Below are 22,031 nucleotides of genomic sequence, written 5' to 3'. Positions count from 1 at the left end.
AAAAAAAACAGAAGAAAAGAAACTAATAGGAGACTCATGTTTAACATAAGAATTTCCACCCAGGCTGGAGTGCAGTGCCACACTCACAGCCACACCAGCATCAACCTGCTGGGCTCCGGTGATCCTTCCGCCTCAGCCTTCCAAGTAGCTGGAACTACAGTCACGCACTACCACACTTGACTAGTTTTTTATTTATTGTAGAGACGAGGTTGCCAAGTTGCCTGGGCTGGTCTTCTAGCCCGCAGGCTCAGGCAATCCACTCGCCTTGACCTCCCAGAGTGCTGCCACTACAGGCTGAGCACCGAGTCCGGCCTGTTTTGTTTTTAAATAAGCACCTCATCCCCACCCTAGTTGCCTTTGCCTGGTTTTCCAGAGTCCAGGAGATGTATGGCGCACCCTCTCCAGAAAGTAAATGCTTTTTTTCCTTTTTTTTTCTAGTATGAAGGAAAGACAGCCACTTGGCTCCTTGGGATAGGAGAGGAAATGTGGTATAAATTCCTTTATATAAAATTATCTTTGTACAGAATTTCAACCATTTCTTTCTGTTTTCAGCCCCTCCTTACGTCCTGCCTTTAAAGGTACCTGTTGCCTCCAATTTCAAAGTGTTTTCCTTCCGTTGTTTTGTTTTATATTGACTTCTTACAACAAGTTTGGTGGCTGAGTAACTTTGGGCTGGTTGTATAATTTTCCATATACTTAAGTTTTATGATAAAAAAATATCTAAATGTTGATGTATGTAAAGCACTTAACACCATGCCAGGCCAATAATAAGTGCTGTAGAGTGTTTGCTATTTGTATTTGTCATAATCATTCTAAGGCTGTTTTGTCATTTACTTGTCCAGTAATTTTGGAACTTCCAAAAATGTTGTTGATATCTCCTGTTCTCTCTAGTTCTCTTTGTCCTTGTAGGTTTTTTGAGGGCGCCTAGGTAAATAAGTATATTTTCATCCATCGTATTTAAGTGAAAATCTCTTTTATCTGTTTTCTAATATAAGTATTTATATAGAATTTAGACCTTATAGCAGTATGAACAGTACTTTTGAGAAGCACTATATTTTGAAAATATTTTTACTTTTATACAATTTTTCTGCTTATTCACTTTCTTACTAATTTTCATAAGACTTCTGAAAGTGAATATTTTAAAAACAGCCCTAAAGGAATGAAAACACTTATGAAATTGGTAATAAAATTGAATGTATATTTAACTTATTAATTAATTTGTTCATTAATCGGTCCAGATTTCTGCTAACAGTACTCGGCCTGCTTGCTGGTATACCAAACTCGGATTCTTTCCTGATCCTAGACCTTTTCCTCTGCCCTTGTCATCACTTTTCAGTGATGGAGGAAATGTTGGCTGCACTGATGTGATTATTCTAAGAACATACCCTATGCAGGTATGATGCCTTCTTTCCTACTTGCTTACTGTGTGTATTTCTTTCTTTTGAGACAGTTAATTTGAATGTCCCCTCTCTTACCATGACTTTTTTTTGTATTGCAGTGGATGGAGAAGACTTCGTCTGGGTTATACTTATTTCGCAATCAAAGAGAAGAAGAAAAGGAAGCAGCAAAATATGCAGAGGCCCAGCAAAAGAGGCTGGAAGCCTTGTTCACTAAAGTTCAAGCTGAATTGGAAGAGCATGAAGGTAAATATGTTGCAATTTTTATTTTTTATATGAGAACAAAGTTTCAGAGGCTTCCTCTACGTTTAACCTTTGTAATTGAGTGAATTGTCTTTGAGTAATAATTAGATTATTTTTCTGGATCTGAATTTTTTTCTGATTTTTTAAACATTTTACACTGCTATACAGATAAGCAGTAAACTAACTCCATATTATCACATTTTGATTCAATACACTGAGCTTTTTAGATACTTGTAATTGTAGACAATAAAACAAACTTACTTACAGCACTTTCTGGAAGGCTTAACTAAACTCCCTCTTAAGCTTCAGTGCTCAAGTATCTGGAGTATCTTGTCTTTTTGGTATTAGCAAAAGAAGAGCAACAAGGGAGAAAACTGTCAGATTATTTTCCCCTAACTATTTGCCACTTTTTAAACCTCAATATCCTTACCTACATTATATTACTTGTATTTTTGTCATTGTGGCTATTAGTTTAATGTGTTAATATACTTGGAACTAGGACTTTTTAGCCCTGTGGCATCAATTTTAATAATAAAAATCGTAGTGTTTTTAAAGGCCATAAATTGTACTTTTTCTAGCCTTTTTGTTTTTCTGCATTTCCTTGTGATTTTTATATTATTTAAATTCATGTTTTATATAAATCTGCAGAAAGATACTAGACTCCTAATATTTTATTTGCTTGAAATTATCACTGGCTCATACAATTTTTATAAATAAGTGAATCTTGAAATCATTTACAGGCAGATCTCAGAGGTTTGGTTTCAGACCACTGCAGTAAAGTTGTCTTTCATCTACAGAGGCTGTTTCATTTACACTGAAAATCTGTTGTTTAACGAAGCTACCTTCATCAGTGATCTTAGCTAGATCTTCTGGATAATTTACTGCCACTTCTACGTCAGCACTTGCTGCTTTTGTTATGGCGACAGCCTCTTTCCTTAAGCCTCATGAACTACCCTCTGCTAGCATCCTACTTTCATTCTGCTGCTTTCTCACCTCTCTCAGTCTTCATAGAACTGAAGAGTTAGGGCCCTGCTCTGGATTAGGGTTTGGCTTAAAGGAATTCTGTGACTGATCTGATCTTCTGTCCAGACCACTCAAACTTTCTCCATATCAGCAATGAAGCTCTTTTACTTTCTTATCATTCGTGTGTTCACTGGAGTAGCATTTTTCATTTCCTTTGAGAACTTTTCCTTTGCATTCACAACTTAGCTGACTGTTTAGTGCAAGAGCCTACCTTTCAGGCTATCTCGGCTTTCCATATGCCTTTCTCACCAAGCTTAACCATTTGTAGCTTTTGATTAAAATTTAGTGATAGGCATGTATCTCTTCCTTTTACTTGAACACTTAGAAGCCACTGTAGGGTTCTTAATTGGCCTGATTTTAATATTGTTGTGTCTCAGGAGGTAGGTAGGCCCAAGAAGTCAGAGAGAAATAGGGGACGGCCATTCGGTGGTACAGTCAGAACACACACATTTGTTTAAGTTTGCTATATTACATGGCCTGCTTTCTGGTACCCCACAACAATTACAATAGTAACATCAAAGATCACTGATCACAGATCACCATAACAGATGTAATAATAATGAAGAAATCTGCAATGTTGCAAGAACTACCAAAAATTGACACAGAGACACAAAGTGAACATACGCTATAGGAAAAAATGCCACGGGTAGGCTTGCTCAACACAGAGTTGCCACAAACCTTCAATACACGGGCAAAGAAAACCTGCAAAGCACAGTAAAGTAAAATGCAATAGTTATGACTGTACTTAATTTAGAAATTAAGTAAACTGTGTGACTTTTTTTAACCATGGATATACCAGTTCCAGTTTCAAATTTTCCTAGAAAACTTTTAGCAGACAAATGGTTTATCTTTTTTTTCTACCCTAATAAAGATCCTAAGAGGTTTCTTATTTTTTTAATGTCCCTTCATTGGGTGTTTTTTGCTTGATTCCCTAGTTTTGTTTTTAAGTTTGTGGCTTGCCTAATTAGTGATGCTTTTTTTTCTCCTAGAAAACACAACAAAACGACATATACCATCTCGTGCACTAACAAGACAGCAAGTTCGTGCTCTGCAAGATGGTGCAGAGCTTTATGAAGCAGTGAAGAATGCACCAGACCCAGGTTACCTTGAGGTGAGAGAGTGCGTGGTTAACCTTGAGGTAGGAAGCTCCATTAACCCTCTGACCATAGCAGGAAGCAGTATGTTGAAACGCTGTGTTTCTAAAGGGAGATATGTACATTTCTGGAGTCCTTGATGTGCCAAACCAGTGAAGTACATTTTGAATTTATGCCAAATGGAGGTTGGGCGGGTCCAGGAGTTTTACATATTAAACGAGTGTGGTTTAAAATGGAGGTGAAAGTTGTTTATTTTGAAGATAAAACAAGTACCTTCAAAGCAGTGGCTTAGTTTCCATGCTCTTAGCTCTTTTTCAGGTCCTACCTAGAGTTTATTTCATAATCTTCTACTTTAAGGGTAACTCAGGTGAAAAATTTTCAGAAGCACTAACTGTGCTACAAATCACATAGGCTTTTAGAACCATGATCCTATCATTTATTAGCTAAGCAAATAGGAATAAAATAGCTATAAACTGGGCATATGTTGTTTTAGGATCAGATTAGATAATGTGTGGAAAAGTTTCATATAAATGTTAGTTTCTGTGTTTAGAGCAGCATTTCATATATTAAGATGATCTACTTCCTGCCAGGCATGGTGGCTCAGGCCTGTAATTGTAACACTTGGGGAGGCTAAGGTGGGAGGGTTGCTTGAGACTAGGTGTTTGAGACCAGCCTGGGCAACAGAGCAAGACCTCATCACTACAAAAATTAAAAATAAAAAAACTAGCTGGGTGTGGTGGCGCACACTTGTATTCCTGGTTTACTTAGCAGGCTGAGACAGAAGGATTGCCTGAGCCCAGGGAATCAAGGCTGCAGTGAGCAGTGATCGTGCCACTGCACTCAAGCCTGGATAACAAGCCCTGAAGCAAGTAAACTCATGGCTTTAGGACTGGCCTCATTTCTCAGAAGGAGAATCCAAACTGTGACATTTGGGAATAGGAGAGAATTCTATTCAGAATGAGACTACTAAGGCCTGTACTTATGCCTTTCTGAAAAATTATTAGCCTCTATTTTTTATAACATTATTTTATTTGTTAAAGCTTGTGCATTCTATGAATCATGAAAATAGTTTTACTTTCATACAGAAAATTTAACAAAATGTTTTTTAGTCTGTTTTTCTTTTATAGAATTTATTGATATTATAAGGGGGAATTAAGGGGGCTGAATGGGAGTTGGAGGACTCTGTTCTAGCCCTGGCCCTGCCCTGGCACCCTATGACTGGACAAGTAACTTATCTCTCAAGCTCTTCTCTATCAAGGCACAATCTAAGAGTTGTTTATTACTAAGGCTTTAAGAGACTATTATTCTATGAGATTTGACTTAAAGTTGTTGCTGTAATTCTTGGAGGGGAATGTGACAATCCATTTCTAAAATAGCCCTATTAAGAATTGTTTTCAGTGACAACATTTCATGTCATAGACCTTCTGAAATCCCAGGTTAAAAAAAAAAAAGTTTAAAGTAAACACTGCATATTTAGGAAGTCCTTTACAAGATACAGAGATGGTATAGTGTCACTTCTCAGCATAGATTAGGATATTAAGATATGTCAGACAGCAGCAGTCAAGTATGTTCTATGTCTAGATTTCATTTCCTATTTAATTGTATTAGTTTATTTATTCATTTATTTATTTTTGTTACCCTGGAAATGACTCCTAAGAGGAACTGGCAGGTGTTTGCTAAAGTGAGTGGGGGAGATGAACAGACAAAGATCAAAGTTTTTGTGTTCACTTGAGCCCAGGGGTTCGAAGCTGCAGAGCTACGATTGCACCACTGCACTCTGGCCTGGGGACAGAGTGAGACCCTGTCTCTAAAAAAGAACAGTGCTTGTAGTACTTGTCTGCTTTAAACCTACTGTTTCAAGGAATTAATGAAATTATTCGACAGAGACCAAGAATGAGAGTTGTTAGGCCTTCAGCCTGTCTGACCTATGCAAGTTGGTTATCCTCTTTGTGCCTCAGCATTATCATCTATAACTTGGGAACAATAATAGTACCTATCTCATAGGATCGTTGTGAGGATTACGTTAATCAATACATTTACCACACATAGATCTATTTCTCAAATACAGCGAGCATTTGTGTGTTAGCCATTTATAATATAGATGGTTGATGATTATTAGAGTACATTTATAATTAGGGGATTGTTTTTGCCCTTGAGGGAATTTGTCACAAGTAACAGTTGGAGGCATTTGAGAATACTGTGTGAGAAGCAGAGTACATTAGTCCACACTGTTAAAATGAACTCAATTTTGTTGTTTTTATTTCCATTTAAAATGATCTAGTTACAGTAGATGAGACTTTTTTGTTTTGTTTTGCTTTTTATTCCAATATCTTAAACGGTCACAGGGTTATTTCAGTGAAGAACAGTTAAGAGCCTTGAATAATCATAGGCAAATGTTGAATGATAAGAAACAAGCACAGATCCAGTCGGAATTCAGGAAGGCTGTGGAATCTGCTGAACAGGGGGAACGAAGTTTATCAAGGGATGTCACAGCTGTGTGGAAGTTGCGTATTGCAAGCTATGCAAACAGAGAAAAAGATTCAGGTCAGTATGCAAATGTTTTGTTTTTCTCGGTCTTTTGTTAAGTTAAAAAAATCATCTTATTAATAAAGTGATTGCAAATGCGATATGAATATAGAATTAGTTATATCAGAGGATCAAATGGGCTATCAGCATCCACAAAGTGATTAAATAATCCTTAGATCTTTATTGTTATCTGTATTTATTTTTTAAACAAGAATTTTAATGATTCTACAGTTCTTCACATTGTCTCTTTTTCATCTTTCTTTAAACAGTAATATTGAGTGTCTGGCGTCCATCATCAGATTTGTATTCCCTGTTAACAGAGGGAAAGAGATACAGAATCTATCATCTTACAACATCAAAATCTAAAAGTAAATCTGAAAGAGCTGGCATACAGTTAGCAGCAACAAAAAAAACTCAGTATCAACAACTACCGGTATAAACCTTTCGTTGTAATTTTTCAATTCTGATAAACACATGTTAGTTTACAGAAACTCCATATACTGAATGTTTGTTTTGCTTTGTTTTCTGTAGGCTTCAGATGAACTCTTATTCCATGTTTATCAGCCAAGGGAGCCCCTTCACTTCAGCAGATTATTAGATCCAGACTTTCAGCCGCCTTGTTCTGAGGTGGACCTGATAGGATTTGTTGTTTCCATTGTGAAAAAAACAGGTGATGCACAGTGTATTTCATTGTGGCTTTTTGTTGAATCTTTTGGAAAACATTGTCTTTTAAAATGTGTCTTCCTTATGGGTAGTTGGAGCTGCCAGGTGGCAAATTGCTAATTAGTGATTTGAAAGCATCTTTTGACTAACTCATTCTTAACAAAAAGCAAGCATTATTTCAGATTGCTTTTAAAAAGTTTTTGTAGCATATTAGTAATTATTAGACAAATAATTATAGTTTACCTCTGCAGTTAGTTGAACATTCAGACCTTCAACATCTTCAGCTTTACTACTCCCTAGCATCTTAGCCAAATTCAGCCTACTTTATTCCTAAATACTACTTTGCGCGTTCCTCTCTCTGCACCCTTTTCCAAGCCATCCTCTCTTGTTTGTGTAGGTATTACACGAACATCAGGCCCAGCTTGGATTGCTACTTAAAGCACAGAGCCTTCCGTCATGGCTGTTGTGTGCCGGGCACCTCAGCCTCCTCTCCTGGCACTCTGTCCCCGATCCGCCTCAGCTATAGTGACACCTTCCTTGCTATCTCAGAGCCAGTGCTCTCACTGCTTCCTCTCCCAGAAACACTTTCCCCAGACCACTGTCTCTTGGCCCTTCAGGTCTCTTGCCAAATGAAACCACATAAGAGGCGTTTCCCTGACCCTCTTTTGTGAAAGAACAGTCCCTGTTTGCTCCCAGCCCAGCAGTTCTCCCCTTTAGTCTGCTTAATTTTTCTCCGTGGCATTCCTCAGCACCTGGCAATCTATATTTATCTGTTTTTTTCTACCTCTTCCAGAATATAAGCTCTATAAGGGCAGGACCTTTGTTATTGTTGTATCCTTAGCTCTTCAGATAGTGTGTGGTATGGTACAGGATCTCGGATATTTGGTGGATTTCTTGTTACCAATTGCCCTGTTGTGGTTTGTCCCTTCCTCAGTTCTTTGGTTGAAGTTCATTGGCCTTTTTTCAAGTATGCCATATTCCATGAGGCCCTCACATATGTGAAATGTGTACCTGCTGCTGTAGTTCTAAGACTGTGTCTTACTAGTCTATTATGGGGTCACGCCTTTTCCTTTGCCTCAGAACTTTTCAGAAATTACTCTTTTGTATTGGACAGTCTGAGACTGGCCTGGTTTTTCCCCCTCATTTAGATAATTTTTTATGTCTGGATCCTTGAAAATAATTTATGTTTGAGATCCAAAAGCTAAGCTATATCTTAGTATAAGCATTCTGTATATAGTTCTCTTAGAACACGGGTATCCTTGTAACCTACAGATGTGGTACTTGCTTTATGATATCTTTGAGTGTATCTGCTGGTCCATATATTGTGATTCCTACTTAAGGAATACCAGTGAGCCTTATGTTAGACTATTTTTGTTTTTATCTCTTCTCTGACTGCTTATATTTTGTTGTCTTTTCCATCTCTATTCACCATGATGGTATCCAGTGTTATGTCCTTAATTTTATTTTCTGCAATATGTGTTATTCCTTGCTATTATTCTAATGCATGTATCTGTCCCATCGTGATTTAGTGGCATCCTCAGTTTGTTTATTTGGTCCTGCAATCTCCTTTTCATCTTACAGGGCTGTTTATCATCTCACAGTCAAGCTTGTATTTTATTGAATATATGTCCTTGCTAAATTCAGTAGCATAAATCAGTTGTTAAGAATTCAGGAATTTTCTTCTGTTTATTGAGTTTTGTTTTCTTTTTTTGACTCTTTAAATTTTTATTGTGAAATTGTGGAGTACAATTCAGGGTTAGGTATATAAATGTTCATTGTGCAGGTACCCTTATTGATGAGGTATGCCCCCCTTCCCCAGGTGGGTATCGACTACTGTCAATCCCAGCTCCCTGCCCCCACCCCATTCTCCCTTCCCCCCAGTTTCCCACTACTTTCAATCCCTTTCCTACAGTAATGTGGTTGTTGTCCAAGGTCCACTTATGAGTGAGAACATGTGATACTCATCTCTTTGTTTCTGTGAGAGATCACTCAGTATGATAAGTTCTAATTCCATCCACATTGCTGCGAAGTTCATGATTTTGTTCTTCTTTATGGCTGTGTAATATTCCATTGTATATATGTACCACATTTTTTTTATCCAGTCCTCTTTTGATGGACAGCACAGTTGGTTCCATGTTCTTGCTATTTTGAACAATGCTGCGATAAACATACATGTGCAGTTTTCTTTTTTATAGAGTGACCTGAGTTCCTCTGGGTATATTCCCAGTAGGGGGATTGCTGGATCATATGGAAGTTCAATTTTTAGGAGTTTTAGGACTTGTCACACTGATTTCCACAGAGACTGTACTAGTTTACACTCCCACCAACAGTGTAGAAGTGCTCGCTTTTCACCACATCCTTTCCAGCATCTGTTATTTTTTGAATTATTGGTGATGGCCATTCTTACTGGAGTTAGGTAGAATCTCAGTGTAGTTTTAATCTGCATCTCCTCGAAGCTGAACATTTTTTCATGTATCTGTTGGTTCCTTGTATGTCTTCATTTGAGAAGTATCTATTCATATCTGTAGCCCACTTTGTAATGGGGCTGTTTGTTTTTTTCTTTTCAGCATGTTTGAGTTCCTTATAGATCCTTGATGTTAGGCCTTAGTCAGACATGGAGTTGGCAGATATTTTTTCCCAGTCTGTGGGCTGTCTCCCTGCTCTCTTGATGGTTTCTTTTGCTTTGCAGAAGTTTGTCAGTTTAATGAGGTCCCACTTGTCTATCTTATCTCTTATGGCCTGGGCACTTTGGGTTTTGATCAGGAATCGGTTGCCAGTTCCAACTTCCATAAGAGTGTCTCCTGCATTTTCTAAGGTTCTTAGAGTTTGAGCTTTTACATTTAGGTCTGTGATCCATTTAGAGTTAATTTTTATGTATGGGGATAGGTAGGGATCCTGTTTCAAACATCTTCTGCATGTGATCAGCGAGTTCCCCAGCACCATTTACTGAATAGGTTCTCCTCTCCCCAGTAGTGGGTGGTGGAGGCTTTGTTGAAGATGAGTTGGTTGAGAAATTGAGGTTTCGCTTCTGGAATCTCAATTCTATTTCATTGGTCTGTATGCCTGTTCTTGTACCAATACCAGGCTGTTTTGATTGTTGTAGCTTTATAGTAAAGTTTAACATCTGGTAGTGTGATACCTCCTGCTTTGTTTTTTTTGGTGAGGATTGTTTTGGCTATTCTTGGTCATTTATGTATCCATATGAATTTCTGAATTGTTTTTTCTAGGTCTGAGAAGAATGTTGCTGGTAATTTGATGGTATTGCATTAAATCTGTAGATTGCCTTAGGTAAAATGGACATCTTAACAATGTTGGTTCTTCCAATCCATGAACATGGAATATTTTTCCACTTGTTTGTGTCATCTTTGATTTGTTTGAGCAGTGTTTTGAGTTTTCATTGTAAAGCTCTTTTACATCTCTGGTTAGGAAGATGCCAAGGTGTTTCATTTTTGTGTGTGTGGCTATTGTAAATGGAATTGTGCTTTTTATTTGGGTTTCTGTTTGTTTATTTTTGGTGTACAGAAATGCAATTATCTTTTGTGCATTTATTTTATACCCCGAGACTTTGCCAAAGTCCTTTATCAGTGCCAGGAGGTTTTTGGCAGATTCTCTTGGGTTTTCAAGGTATACAATCATGTTATCTGCAAAGAGAGATAACTTGACATCCTCTTTTCCTATCTGGATACCCCTGATCGCCTTCTCTTCTCTGCTCTAGCCAGGACTTCAAAAACTATGTTGAACAGGAGGGACAAGAGTGGGCATCCTTGTCTTGTTTCGGTTTTCAGTGGAAATTGTTCCAGTATTTGTTTGTTTAGGAGTATGCTGACTATGGGTTTCTCATAGATGGCTTTTACTATTTTGAGGTATGTTCCAGGGTTTTTATCAAGAAAGAGTGCTGAATTTTATCAGTAGCTTTTTCTACATCTAATTATATAGTCATGTGGTTTTTGTTTTTACATCTGTGTTTTGTTTTCTTATAGGTTTTGCTCTTTGTATTTTGTTGTACTCTTTTCTCCTTTTTTAAGAAATGTGTTTTGTCTGGTTAATTGTGTTTTTGTGCTTTTTTCTTTTACGGTTAATATGACACTTTGTGGTCATACCATTTTATTTCATCTTGTCATACTTGGGTAATTCTCTTTACACATTTTATTGTTATTATAGAGGGTAGGTAGCATTTATTCATTTAGTCAATATTTTTTGAATGACTGTTGTAAGTGCTGAGTGCATGTCAGTGAACAAAACTGACAAGAATTCCTGACCTCACAGAGTTTATGTATGGTAGCGGAGGGAGATCACAAAATAAATAACATATATATGTGTGTGTATACATACACACTGGTTTTTTAGTGAGTACTAAAGAAAAATTAAGTAGAGAAGAAGCATAATGTTGAGGAAGAGAGAGATATAATTTTATTTATTTATTTATTTATTTAGAGTTGGAGTCTCACTCTGTCGCCCAGACTGGAGTGCAGTGGCCACTCCCGGCCACCGCAGCCTCGACTTGCTGGGCTCTGGCGATCCTTCCGCCTCAACCTTCCAGGTAGCTGGAACTACAGGCGCATGCTACCACACCCGGCTAATTTTTGATTTATGTAGAGATGAGGTCTCGCCAAGTTGCCCAGGCGAGTCTCGAACCCACGGGCTCAGGCAATCCACTCACCTCAGCTTCCCAAAGGCGCGAGATTACAGGCTGAGCCACCGAGTCGGCTGAGAGATATAATTTTAGATTGAGATGATGAGGAAAGACCTCACTGAAAAGCTGTCAGTTTAGTCATTTGAGTGAGGCATGTGGACATCTGGAAGAGAACATTCCGGGCAATTACAAAGGCCACAGTGCAGCAGCTTCATGCCCGGTGTGCCTTTCAGCCTGGGCAGAGACCAGAGAGAAGGTAGTAACATCCGGTGAAAGAGGCAGTATTGGACCAGGTCATGTGAGGGTCCCTGTGAGGACTGTAGCTTGTACTGTGAGAATGACAGGAAGTCACAGGAAACTTTCAAGGAGAGGAGGGGCACAGTCACAGTCTGACAGGTTTTCACAGGATCACTCAGGCTGTTGTGTTGAGAATAGGGCATGGGGGCATAAAGATACAAACAGGGAGGCTATTTGAAAGCTGTTGCAGGAAATTAGAGATGATGAACCAACTAAAGCAATGGAAGTAGTAAGAAGCAGTCAAATTCTGATTGCATTTTGAAGGCAGAAGGACAGTGTAGGATGGTTTGAGCATCAGGAAAAATGGGGTTGCTACTTGGAGAGGAAGACCGCAAGAAAAGCAGGTATGTAGGGAAGGTCGGGAGCTCGGTTTTAGACAGTTAAGTTTTAGATTCTTACTAGGCATCTAAGTAGAGAAGTACACTTGAAAGTTGGTTACACGGGGGAATGGTCTGGCCCAAATATATATAAATTTGGAAACCAGCCGTGCTCAGTGGCTCAGCCTGTAATCCCACGGTTTGGGAGGCTGAGGTGAGCGGATTGCCTGAGCCCGCATGTTCGTGACCCATCTGGGCAACTTGGCGAGACCTCATCTCTACAATAAATCAAAAAATGAGCTGAGCATGGTAGCGCACACCTGTAGTTCCAGCTACTTGGAAGGCTGAGGCGGAAGGATCGCCGGAGCCCAGCAGGTTGAGGCTGCGGTGGCCGGGAGCGGCCACTGCACTACAGTCTGGGCGACAGAGTGAGACTCCAACTCAAAAAAACAAAAAATAAATAAATTTGGAAACCATCAACATACCGATGACATTTAAAGCCATGAGACTGGGTGATGTCAACAGGTGTGGGAGAGATAGAGCAGAGACCCAAGGCCCAATTCAAGCACGTTGATGCTTAGAAGCAGGATGGACATAAAGGAACCAGTAAAAGCGGGAGTGGACAGAGGTGGGAGGAATACTGATGAGAGTGAGGTATGCTGAGAGGCAAAAGAAAAAAAAAATTGCCAAGTGGTGAGAGTGATTAAGTCTGCCGAATACTACTTGATAGCATTGATAGTGAGGTGAGGACTAAGAATTGATCATTGGCTTTAGCATCCTTTCAGGGGAGTGGTACAAGTGAACGACTGAAGTGGAGCTAAAAACGTAGGGAGAGGAATGTAGACAGCAAATGCAGGCATTTCAAGGATGTTGTGCTTTCAGGAAGAAGAGAATGAAGCAGTAGCCAGAACGGGAATTGGGATCCAGAGAATGTTTTTTATTCAGTGAGAGTGCTAATAGCATACTGAGGAGGAGGATGAGTAAAGAGGGGTCAAAATTAAAGACGGAAGCAAAGAGGCCCAGTTGTGGAGCACTGGTCTCGGTTGCCATGGGGGGCTGGCGTCCAGTAGCTTTGTGGTGAGACTGGCCTTAGCTTGCAGCAGAGGCAGTTCCTCCAAAGTCTCAGAGGGAAAAAGGCTAAAGCTGTAGGCACAGACACAGTGGAAGAATTGATGTAGAAGTGGAAACATGGCCGACGTCTTCTGACTGCTTCTGTTTCCTCACCATGCCCTGCCTCTCCTTGTCTCCTGGAATCCTTTCACTGGGCCCCATGGAACTCCGTACAACTTCCACTGCCCTCAACGTTGACTGCAGCTGCTCACTTGACCCTCTTGTTCTTCCCAGAACCGGCTCTTGTCCGTTGGTGCAGCTGCCCCTGCAGACCTCAGGCCGCAGGAGGCCGAGATGGGGTGGGTGTCTTCCTAACCCTGCTGCTGCTCCTCCTGCCCTAAAAACACTTGGCTTTAAATCCCAGGCTCTCAGACTCTATCACCCACTACAGGCATCTACTGAGCCCTGGCTCGCTCTCTCCCTCTCACTCCTTGAAGATCTAAACTCCTAACTGTCACTCTGTCATCACTAAGGCCATGTTTCTTGGTGACTTCAATATTCTCATAGGTAATACTACATGCTGGGCTCCCAGGTTCCTTGTTTTCGTCTCCCTGCGTGGTCACGTCCTCCATTTTCCATCAGTAACTCACCCCAATGGACACAACCAAGACTTGGCCACTTCCAGTAACTTCATTTCCGTCAGAATCCCAAACACCTCATTCTCCAGCCACCACCTTTGATCCTTCCCGCTCACTTCCTCTAAAACCCTAACTCTAGCAATCCTTCAGCCCCACCAGGACCTACAGCACATTTTCATTTTTCTCCTGTTCACTGATCAACGTTCCCTTTTAATGTCTTTTCCTTGCTCTGCATCATGCTTACAGCACAAGGTCATTTACTAAAATCTTTTCTTTACATACACCGCCAAATTCTTTGCCCTTCTTGCTTTGTAGTATTCATCCAGCTAGACTGGTTAAATTCCACTTTCAGTGTAGTGGCTCAAGCCTGTAATCCCAGCACTTTGGGAGGCCAAGGTGAGGGGATTGCCTGAACCCACAGGTTTGAGAACAGCCTGGGCAACTTGGCGGGACCTCATCTCTACAATAAAATTTTAAAAAATTAGCTGAGTGTGGTAACTCATGCCTGTGGTTCCAGCTACTTGGAAGGCAGAGGAGGAAGGATCACCTTAGCCCAGCAGATCAACACTGGGGTGGCCGTGAGCATGGCACTTCACTCCAGCCTGGGCGACGGAATGAGACTCCAACTAAAAAAAAATAAAAGTAAAAATTCCTATTTCGAACTACTTCATGCCCACACCATTGGAGCTGAACATGGTTGGATAAATGCCACACAACCACAAAACACACATTTTACCTTCATGGATATTAACTTCCAGCAGGCCCTGGCAATCTTAATGTATTTACCAAGTGCATTCACTCTGCCACTTCCTCAGATGACGAAGTGGCAGAGTGAACAGTTAGGAGTTTAGATCTTCAAGGAGTGAGAGGGAGAGAGCGAGCCAGGGCTCAGTAGATGCCTGTAGTGGGTGATAGAGTCTCAGAGCCTGGGATTTAAAGCCAAGTGTTTTTAGGGCAGGAGGAGCAGCAGCAGGGTTAGGAAGACACCCACCCCATCTCGGCCTCCTGCGGCCTGAGGTCTACAGGGGCAGCTGCACCAACGGACAAGAGCCGGTTCTGGGAAGAACAAGAGGGTCAAGTGAGCAGCTGCAGTCAACATTGAGGGCAGTGGAAGTTGTACGGAGTTCCATGGGGCCCGGTGAAAGGATTCCAGGAGACAAGGAGAGGCAGGGCATGGTGTTAAAAAACGCCTTGTACAAAGCCTTCTGGAGGCCGAGTCCAGGGAACACAGGACGTCAGGGCCTGGGCCTCTTGTGAGGACTGACACAGCTTAGTTGCCAAGGCAGCGAGTGGCGATGAGGCAAGATGTGTGGGAGGAGAAAGAGGGAGGAGGCCCGCCAGGACCCGGCATTTCTGCTTGTCCAAGGCCACTTGGTTTTTCCCTCTCTTAGTAGTGGGAAGACTGGGTGTTTGAGTTTCTATCAGTTACACAGTCTGTATCCCCAAGAGAGATCTCTGGTTCTAGATCATTTCCCCAGTTCAGTGAGTAATCCTGTGCCTTAATTTTCTAGACTGCTTTACAAAGAACCATAACCTGGGGCTTCAAGCAAGAGAAATGTATTCTCTCTCAGTTCTGGGGGCCGGGGGTTCAAGGTGTTGGCAAGGTTAGCTCCTTCTGAGGCTGTGAGAGAGAATCTGCTCAATGCCTCTCCCTCTCCCTTAGCTTCTGGGGATTTGCTGGCATTTCTTGGCATTCTTTGGCTTGTGGATGCATCACCCCCACTTTTGTCTTCATCTTCACATGGCATCCTCCCAGCTTGCATGCTGTGTCTAAATCCCCCTTTGTGTAAGGACACCAGTCATACTGGAGTAGGGCCCACGCATATGACCTCATCTTACTGTGATCATATCTGCAAAGACCTTGCAGATGGTCCTAGTCTCAATAATGGTTTGAGTTACAATTGTTCTACTTTGTGATCGTGCAGAAACTTTATGCCATTTCTTGGAAACCATACTTCAAGGTTCTCATACAACTATTTTGTTTTCACTTTCAGTACAGTACACAGTAAATTACATGAGATAGACAACACTTTATTGTAAAACAGGCCTTGTGTTAGATGATTTTGCCCAGCTGTAGGCTAATGTAAGCGTTTTGAGCATGTTTAAGGAAGGTGAGGCTGAGATGTGATGTTCAGTAAGTCAGGTGCATCTTTAACTAAACGATCCTTTCAACTTATGTAACCCTTTCATAAGTCAGGGAGTACCTGTATTTCTAAATATAGTCACATCCATAGGTCCTGGACATTAGGACTTCAACATCTTAGGGGGCACAGTGCAACTCACAACACCCTAGAACTTCTGCGAGTCCACACAGGTCACCTGTTTTTTTTTCTCCTGCAGTTTTTTCTCATTATTTTTTTCCAAAAGAAAAAGAAAGTATCAATATTCTGTTTGCTGTTTTCCAAGCTCAGGAATAATAGAATGATCAAAATGTTGGTCATTTTACTCGTCTGGGGGAGAGGATCAGACTGTAAGCCTTCCTGTGCTTGGCTGCATTCACAGTCTTCTGTTTCTTTCCTTACTCGTTTTTATTTTTTTATTTTTTTTGAGTTGGCGTCTCACTCTGTCACCCAGACTGGAGTGCAGTGGCCGCTCCCAGCCACCGCAGCCTCGACCTGCTGGGCTCCGGCGATCCTTCGGCCTCAGCCTTCCAAGTAGCTGGAATTACAGGCATGCGCTACCACGTCCGGCTGATTTTTTGATTTATTGTAGAGATGAGGTCTCTCTGTCCAGGCGGGTCTCGAACCTGCGGGCTCAGGCAATCTGCTCACCTCAGCCTCCCAAAGGCGTGGGATTACAGGCTAAGCCACCGAGCCCGGCCTTTACTCGTTTTTAAATTGTGGTATCAGGGTATTCAGATAGTCCTCATTTGTAGGTTTCTTTTTTTTATTTTTGAGTTGGAGCCTCACTCTGTCGCCCAGACTGAAGTGCAGTGGCCGCTCCTGGCCACCGCAGCCTTGACCTGCTGGGCTCCGGTGATCCTTCCGCCTCAGCCTTCCAAGTAGCCGGGAATTACAGGCATGCACTACCACGCCCAGCTGATTTTTTGATTTATTGTAGAGATGAGGTTTCACTGCCCAGGCAGATCTCGAACCCGCGGGCTCAGGCAATCCACTCACCTCAGCCTCCCAAAGGCGCGGGATTACAGGCTGAGCCACCGAGTCCGGCTAAGGTTTCATATTTCTGACACACTATAACATTTAATGTGTCCTACCTTTTACAATGTTCTTTGCTTTGCTTAGAAAGTCTTTTTGTTCTCTCCTTCTTGATGAATTCTTCCCATTATTTATTCAGGTCAAATGTTACCTCCCTAGTCAGAAACTTACAGTCTAGGTTAACGCTTTCTTCCTGTAGCTTTTGAAGCATTTTGTATGTTTGGCTGTTTCATCACATGTCACATGGTCCACGGTCCTATCTCTGTATTTCTGAATTCCACCCCTCTCCCTCCAACCCCAGTAATACAGTGATTTCTTCAAGGATGGGGATTCTGTTGTCATTTCTTTTTCCACTGTGAAGGGGGGACAATTGTTGAAAACCTCAGTTGTATAGCATCTCATACAGTCTTCATAGTCACACTTTGATCTGCTGTGTTGCCATCCTACTTTACAGATGAGGAAACCAGACCTCAGAGGGATTGAGTAGCCTATCCAAGGTCACGATGCTGTAAACAGATTTGAACCCTTGCTTTCAGGCTCTAAGGCTCATATATCCTTCCTTTTACTTCATGCTGACAAAACAAACGCAAACCCAACTTTTGAGAGTTGGGCTTAAAACAGAGATTTCTATATTTTTAATCTAATGCTTTGTTGCAGTATTGCAGAAACATTGTAATATAAAATAATTAAGTGAGATCTGTTCTCAGGTTGGATTCCCTGGAAAATCGACTTACAGATTTCATGTGGGAGATTGATTGGAAAATGCCCTCAGGAGCGGCATCTGTGAGAAAGCGAAGCCGGTGGGACTGGGCAGAGGGAGAAGCTGTACTGCAGTGCATTTGCAACAGTTTCAGCCAATCCCATGGGGACTTCTGGAGCTGGATGGCCCTTCAGCATCATGCCAACCTGAGACAAGAGGACAGGCACTGCATGCTGCCATCCTCCAGGGAGCAGGCATAGCCGTAGGCAGGAAAGGCCCAGGAAAGAGCTCCGAGGTGAGCTGTCAATAGCCAGCATCCCTGAAGCTGGAGGATCCCACACCTTAGTCCTGAAGGGATCCGTACCTGCACCATGGCATCCACTCCGGGTGGAATCTGTGGATGTGGTTTTATAAACTGCTGAGAGCTTTATCATTTCAATGAAATTTTCTAAAAGGAATTTAAGAGGTTCAAAGAATAATATGCAAGTTCAGTAGGCCAAGACTACAAAGCTCCAGAATAATTTTCTTCTTATCCTTTTATTTTTGTGAAGATTTAGTGCTAACATTCTAAAAGTGTTATGATAAAAATTCTTCTAATTGTTACCATTTGTACAAGATGTATAATAATTAGAGAAATAAGTAAGACTTCCGTTTTTTAAATGCAGTTTCATCCAAATATGAAACCTCTTCTTAGAAAAAAGCAAAATGAGGAAGCTACTCTGTAAGTTTATTTTTTGTGTGTATTTTTTTGTATTATTCTAGATTTTTTTCAATAAACATGATTTACTTTTATAATTGGAGAAAAAACAGGATATATTAAAAAGGGACTTTGGGAGAACGTTTTGAACATAATTCGAGGAAAATTCCAAAGTTAGAATGTGCTTGGGAAACCTAAAATTTCTCTAAAAGCAGTATTTAATATTCAGCCTAAAATTAAGATCCATTAAATAAATGTACCTGCAAATTGGAATAAATGAAAGGATAAAACATCATTTGCAGCCCGAAAAGCAAATCGTTATCTTAGTATGACAGTTCTTTCCACTCCTGTTACTTACAAGAGATGTGTAATCCTCAGGTAACAGAAACAATAAATAGTAGTATTCAGTGCTCAGTACCTTGCGGAACTCTAGCTTTCTTAACCTCTGTTCTCTCCTGGCTTATCCAGTGGCCCCTACCCATCTTTACCACTGGAATTTGTAACTTTTTTGGAGGCTTTTTTTTTTTTTTTGAGTCGGAGTCTCTCTTATCACTCAGGCTGCCAGTGCAGTCACACTCACGTCCACCACAGCCTCAACCTGCTGGACTCAGGCGATCCTTCCCTCTCTGCCTTCCAAGTAGGTGGAACTACAGGCACATGCTACCATGCTCAGCTGATTTTTTTATTTATTGTAGAGACAAGGACTCGCCAAGTTGCCCAGGCTGGTCTCCTAAAGTGCTGGGACTATAGGCATGAGCCACCGTGCCTGGCTAACTTTTTATTTTGCACAAACTTCAGACCTTCAGGAAAGTTGAAAAAACAATTCGGAGTTTCCAAATATTTCCCACCAGTTTCCTTAATGTTGACACCTTGCATGACCATAATACAGTTAGAATCAGGAAGTTAACATTGGCCTAATTATTACCTACGCTGTAGACTTATTTGAGTTTAAAGTCTTTTACACTGCTTTCCTTTTTGGTTCCAGGAGCCTGCATTGCATTTAGTCATTATTTTTCTGTAGTCTCTGTCTTTCTTTAACAATTCATCAGTCTTCTCTTGTTTTTCATGAACATGATACTTTTGAATGGGCTGATCAATTATTTTGTAGCATTTCCCTCGGTTTGAGTTTGTCGAATGTTTTCTCATATCAGGAATGAAGTTGTGCATTTTTGGTAAGACGAGCACTGAAATGATGTGTTCTTCTCCATGCGTTATCTCAAGGGGTTAATGATCTAATATTTCTTGTTAATGGTAATGGTAATCTTAATCACTTGGATGAGGTGATGTCTGCTGGGTTTCTTCCCTGTAAAATAACTACCTTTTTTTTGTAGTTAATAAATATCTTGAGGGAGATTCTCTGAGACTGCTGTCACAAATCCTATTTCATCTCAAACTTTCACCCATTAATTTTAGCATCCATCACTTGATTTTGTTTGCAGTAGTTATTACTGTGGTATTTTCTTCATGTGATTTTTTTTTTCTCCCCTTCTCTCTACATTAATTGGAATTTGTTGGCATTCTGTAAGGAAAAGCTGTTTCTTTTCCTCCAGTGTATTTATTTATCCTCCGATGTATTTATCTGATTATAACAGTGTGGATTTAAGAATGTTTACTCTACAGATTAAAATTCAGTATTTTCATTATTTTGTCCAAATCATGTCAACTTTGGCCATTAGGAGCTTTTTCAGGTTGACTCCTATGTCTCTTAACAGCCTCCTTCATTCTTTGAGCACTTCCTTTCTCTGGCATTATAGTGTGTTCCAGGTTCATCTGGTGTGTTCCCTGCCTGAGTCCTGGAGTCAACCATTTATCAGTTTTCTTGGCTCTTGTTTTAGTTGAAAATGGTGTTTAGAACCAAGATCTGGTTGTTAGATGTGCTCATTACTATTGGGGCATCACTGTACCCAGAACCGCCCCCCGCCAACAGTGCTGGGAAATGTCTGTATTCCATTGTGAATTTCCTCATAACTGGTTGGGTTTGGGGATATGTTAAGGGTACATGAACTATCCCTGTAGCTCTAAGAGTCAGAGGCACACAAAAAAAAAAAACACTGAGGGGTGTCACTGCCTCCTCATCCCTGAAACACCAGTCCTTGTCCTTCCTTTTTCCCCACTCATTCCCTGGCCCTTTAGTTTCTGCTTTATCCTTCCTGTATTTCTTTTGCTCAGATGAACAGATAATATGTATATTTTCCTATATTCCCTTTTCCCTTACAAGGAGGAAAACATACTCTAGCCTTTGTTTTGTGGGTTTTTTTTTTTTTTTTTTCACTTAACCCTATCTCCAAGAAACCAGTTCATAGAAATCTTCCTCGTTCTTTGTCACAGCTGCATAGTACACCACTGTATGGATGTGTCATAGTTTATCCAACTACTCTCCTGGGAACTAATACAGATGGCTTCCAATATTTTTCAATTACAAACAGTGCTTTAATGAGTAACCTTTTCACAGGTATTTTCATGAACCTTGCTCATGAGTACTTTATTATTATTGGAGGTCTGTCTTCAGAGTGGAGTACTAGAAGTGGGATTGCTGGGTGAAAAGGTAAATGCATATGTAACTTTGCTAAGTATTGTCGAATTTTTCTCTAGAAGGTTGCACAAATCTGTACAACTGGCAATGTATATGTATACCTGCTTCCGCGTGGCCTCAGTAATAGAAAGTGTCGTCATATTGGCATTTGAATTTTAGCACCATAAGTGAGTGATGAGTCCGTTTTGGAAAACCTGAGCTTTCTCTCAATTCAGCTATTTTGATTTGTTTTTACCATTAGCATATCCCAAAATAAATAGGAATGTTAGAGTTTCCTTGCATTTTAAAATTCACCCAACACATACATAATGAAAACTTTTTTTAAATTCTAGGTCTTGCTCCATTGGTCTATTTATCGGATGAATGTCAAAATTTATTGGCAGTAAAGTTTTGGACAGATCTTAATGAAGATATTATTAAGCCTCATATGTTAATTGCTGCAAGCAACCTCCAATGGCGACCAGAATCCAAATCAAGAATTCCTACTTTATTTGCTGGAGATTTTTCTGTGCTTTCTGCCAGTCCAAAAGAAAGCCACTTTCAAGACACATTCAACAAAATGAAAAATACTATTGAGGTAAAATTACTTTTTAGCATTACCTCACATTTTGACATTTTCCTATTTTGACAGGCAAGTATCAAGGAAGTGGCTTTTATAAAAGTTGGATAGTTGAGGTAGTATGTAAGATAAACTTCATCATATATTATTATTTAGTGCCCATGAACCTCAGGAGATGGAGGAGTGAAAGAATGATAGCAACCAGGAAGGATGAATGATTTGAAGGTAATTGAGTCAGGAGAAATTATAAGAAAGATGTTCAGAGTTACCATGTAGGCAAACTGGAAATGGGTAACAAGAATGAGCTACCTGTGGTTCACTGCAGTTGGCAGTGTGATTAGTTAATATGGAGACTATAGGTATATCTTTAAGCTCCGTATTTAATGTCTTAAACAGTTTGTTCCTCTTTGATTTGAATTATTCCCAAATAAGAGACACTAAAATTACTTTCTTTAGCTCAGGTATGCATTTTCTGTTTAAATCTATGTCTACATCATATACATTAG

The 22,031-nt window shown here is 40.4% G+C and overlaps 1 protein-coding gene across 1 annotated transcript in view; it reads left to right on the top strand.

Moving 5' to 3' along the window:
- BRCA2 (BRCA2, DNA repair associated) overlaps nucleotides 1-22,031 on the top strand; it is a 78,192-nt gene that overhangs the window by 52,385 nt on the left and 3,776 nt on the right. The window contains 7 exon segments of the mRNA XM_008064927.2: nucleotides 1,239-1,394; nucleotides 1,499-1,643; nucleotides 3,653-3,774; nucleotides 6,103-6,301; nucleotides 6,553-6,716; nucleotides 6,815-6,953; nucleotides 21,299-21,543. Coding sequence (XP_008063118.1) covers nucleotides 1,239-1,394; nucleotides 1,499-1,643; nucleotides 3,653-3,774; nucleotides 6,103-6,301; nucleotides 6,553-6,716; nucleotides 6,815-6,953; nucleotides 21,299-21,543 — 1,170 coding nt within the window.

This window comes from Carlito syrichta, unplaced genomic scaffold, assembly GCF_000164805.1.
Source record: "Carlito syrichta isolate Samal-C Ts95f unplaced genomic scaffold, Tarsius_syrichta-2.0.1 Scaffold308104, whole genome shotgun sequence".
Lineage (NCBI taxonomy): Eukaryota > Metazoa > Chordata > Mammalia > Primates > Tarsiidae > Carlito > Carlito syrichta.
The sequence above is the reverse complement of the archived record's forward strand: the minus strand, read 5'-3'. Positions and strand labels throughout refer to the sequence as shown.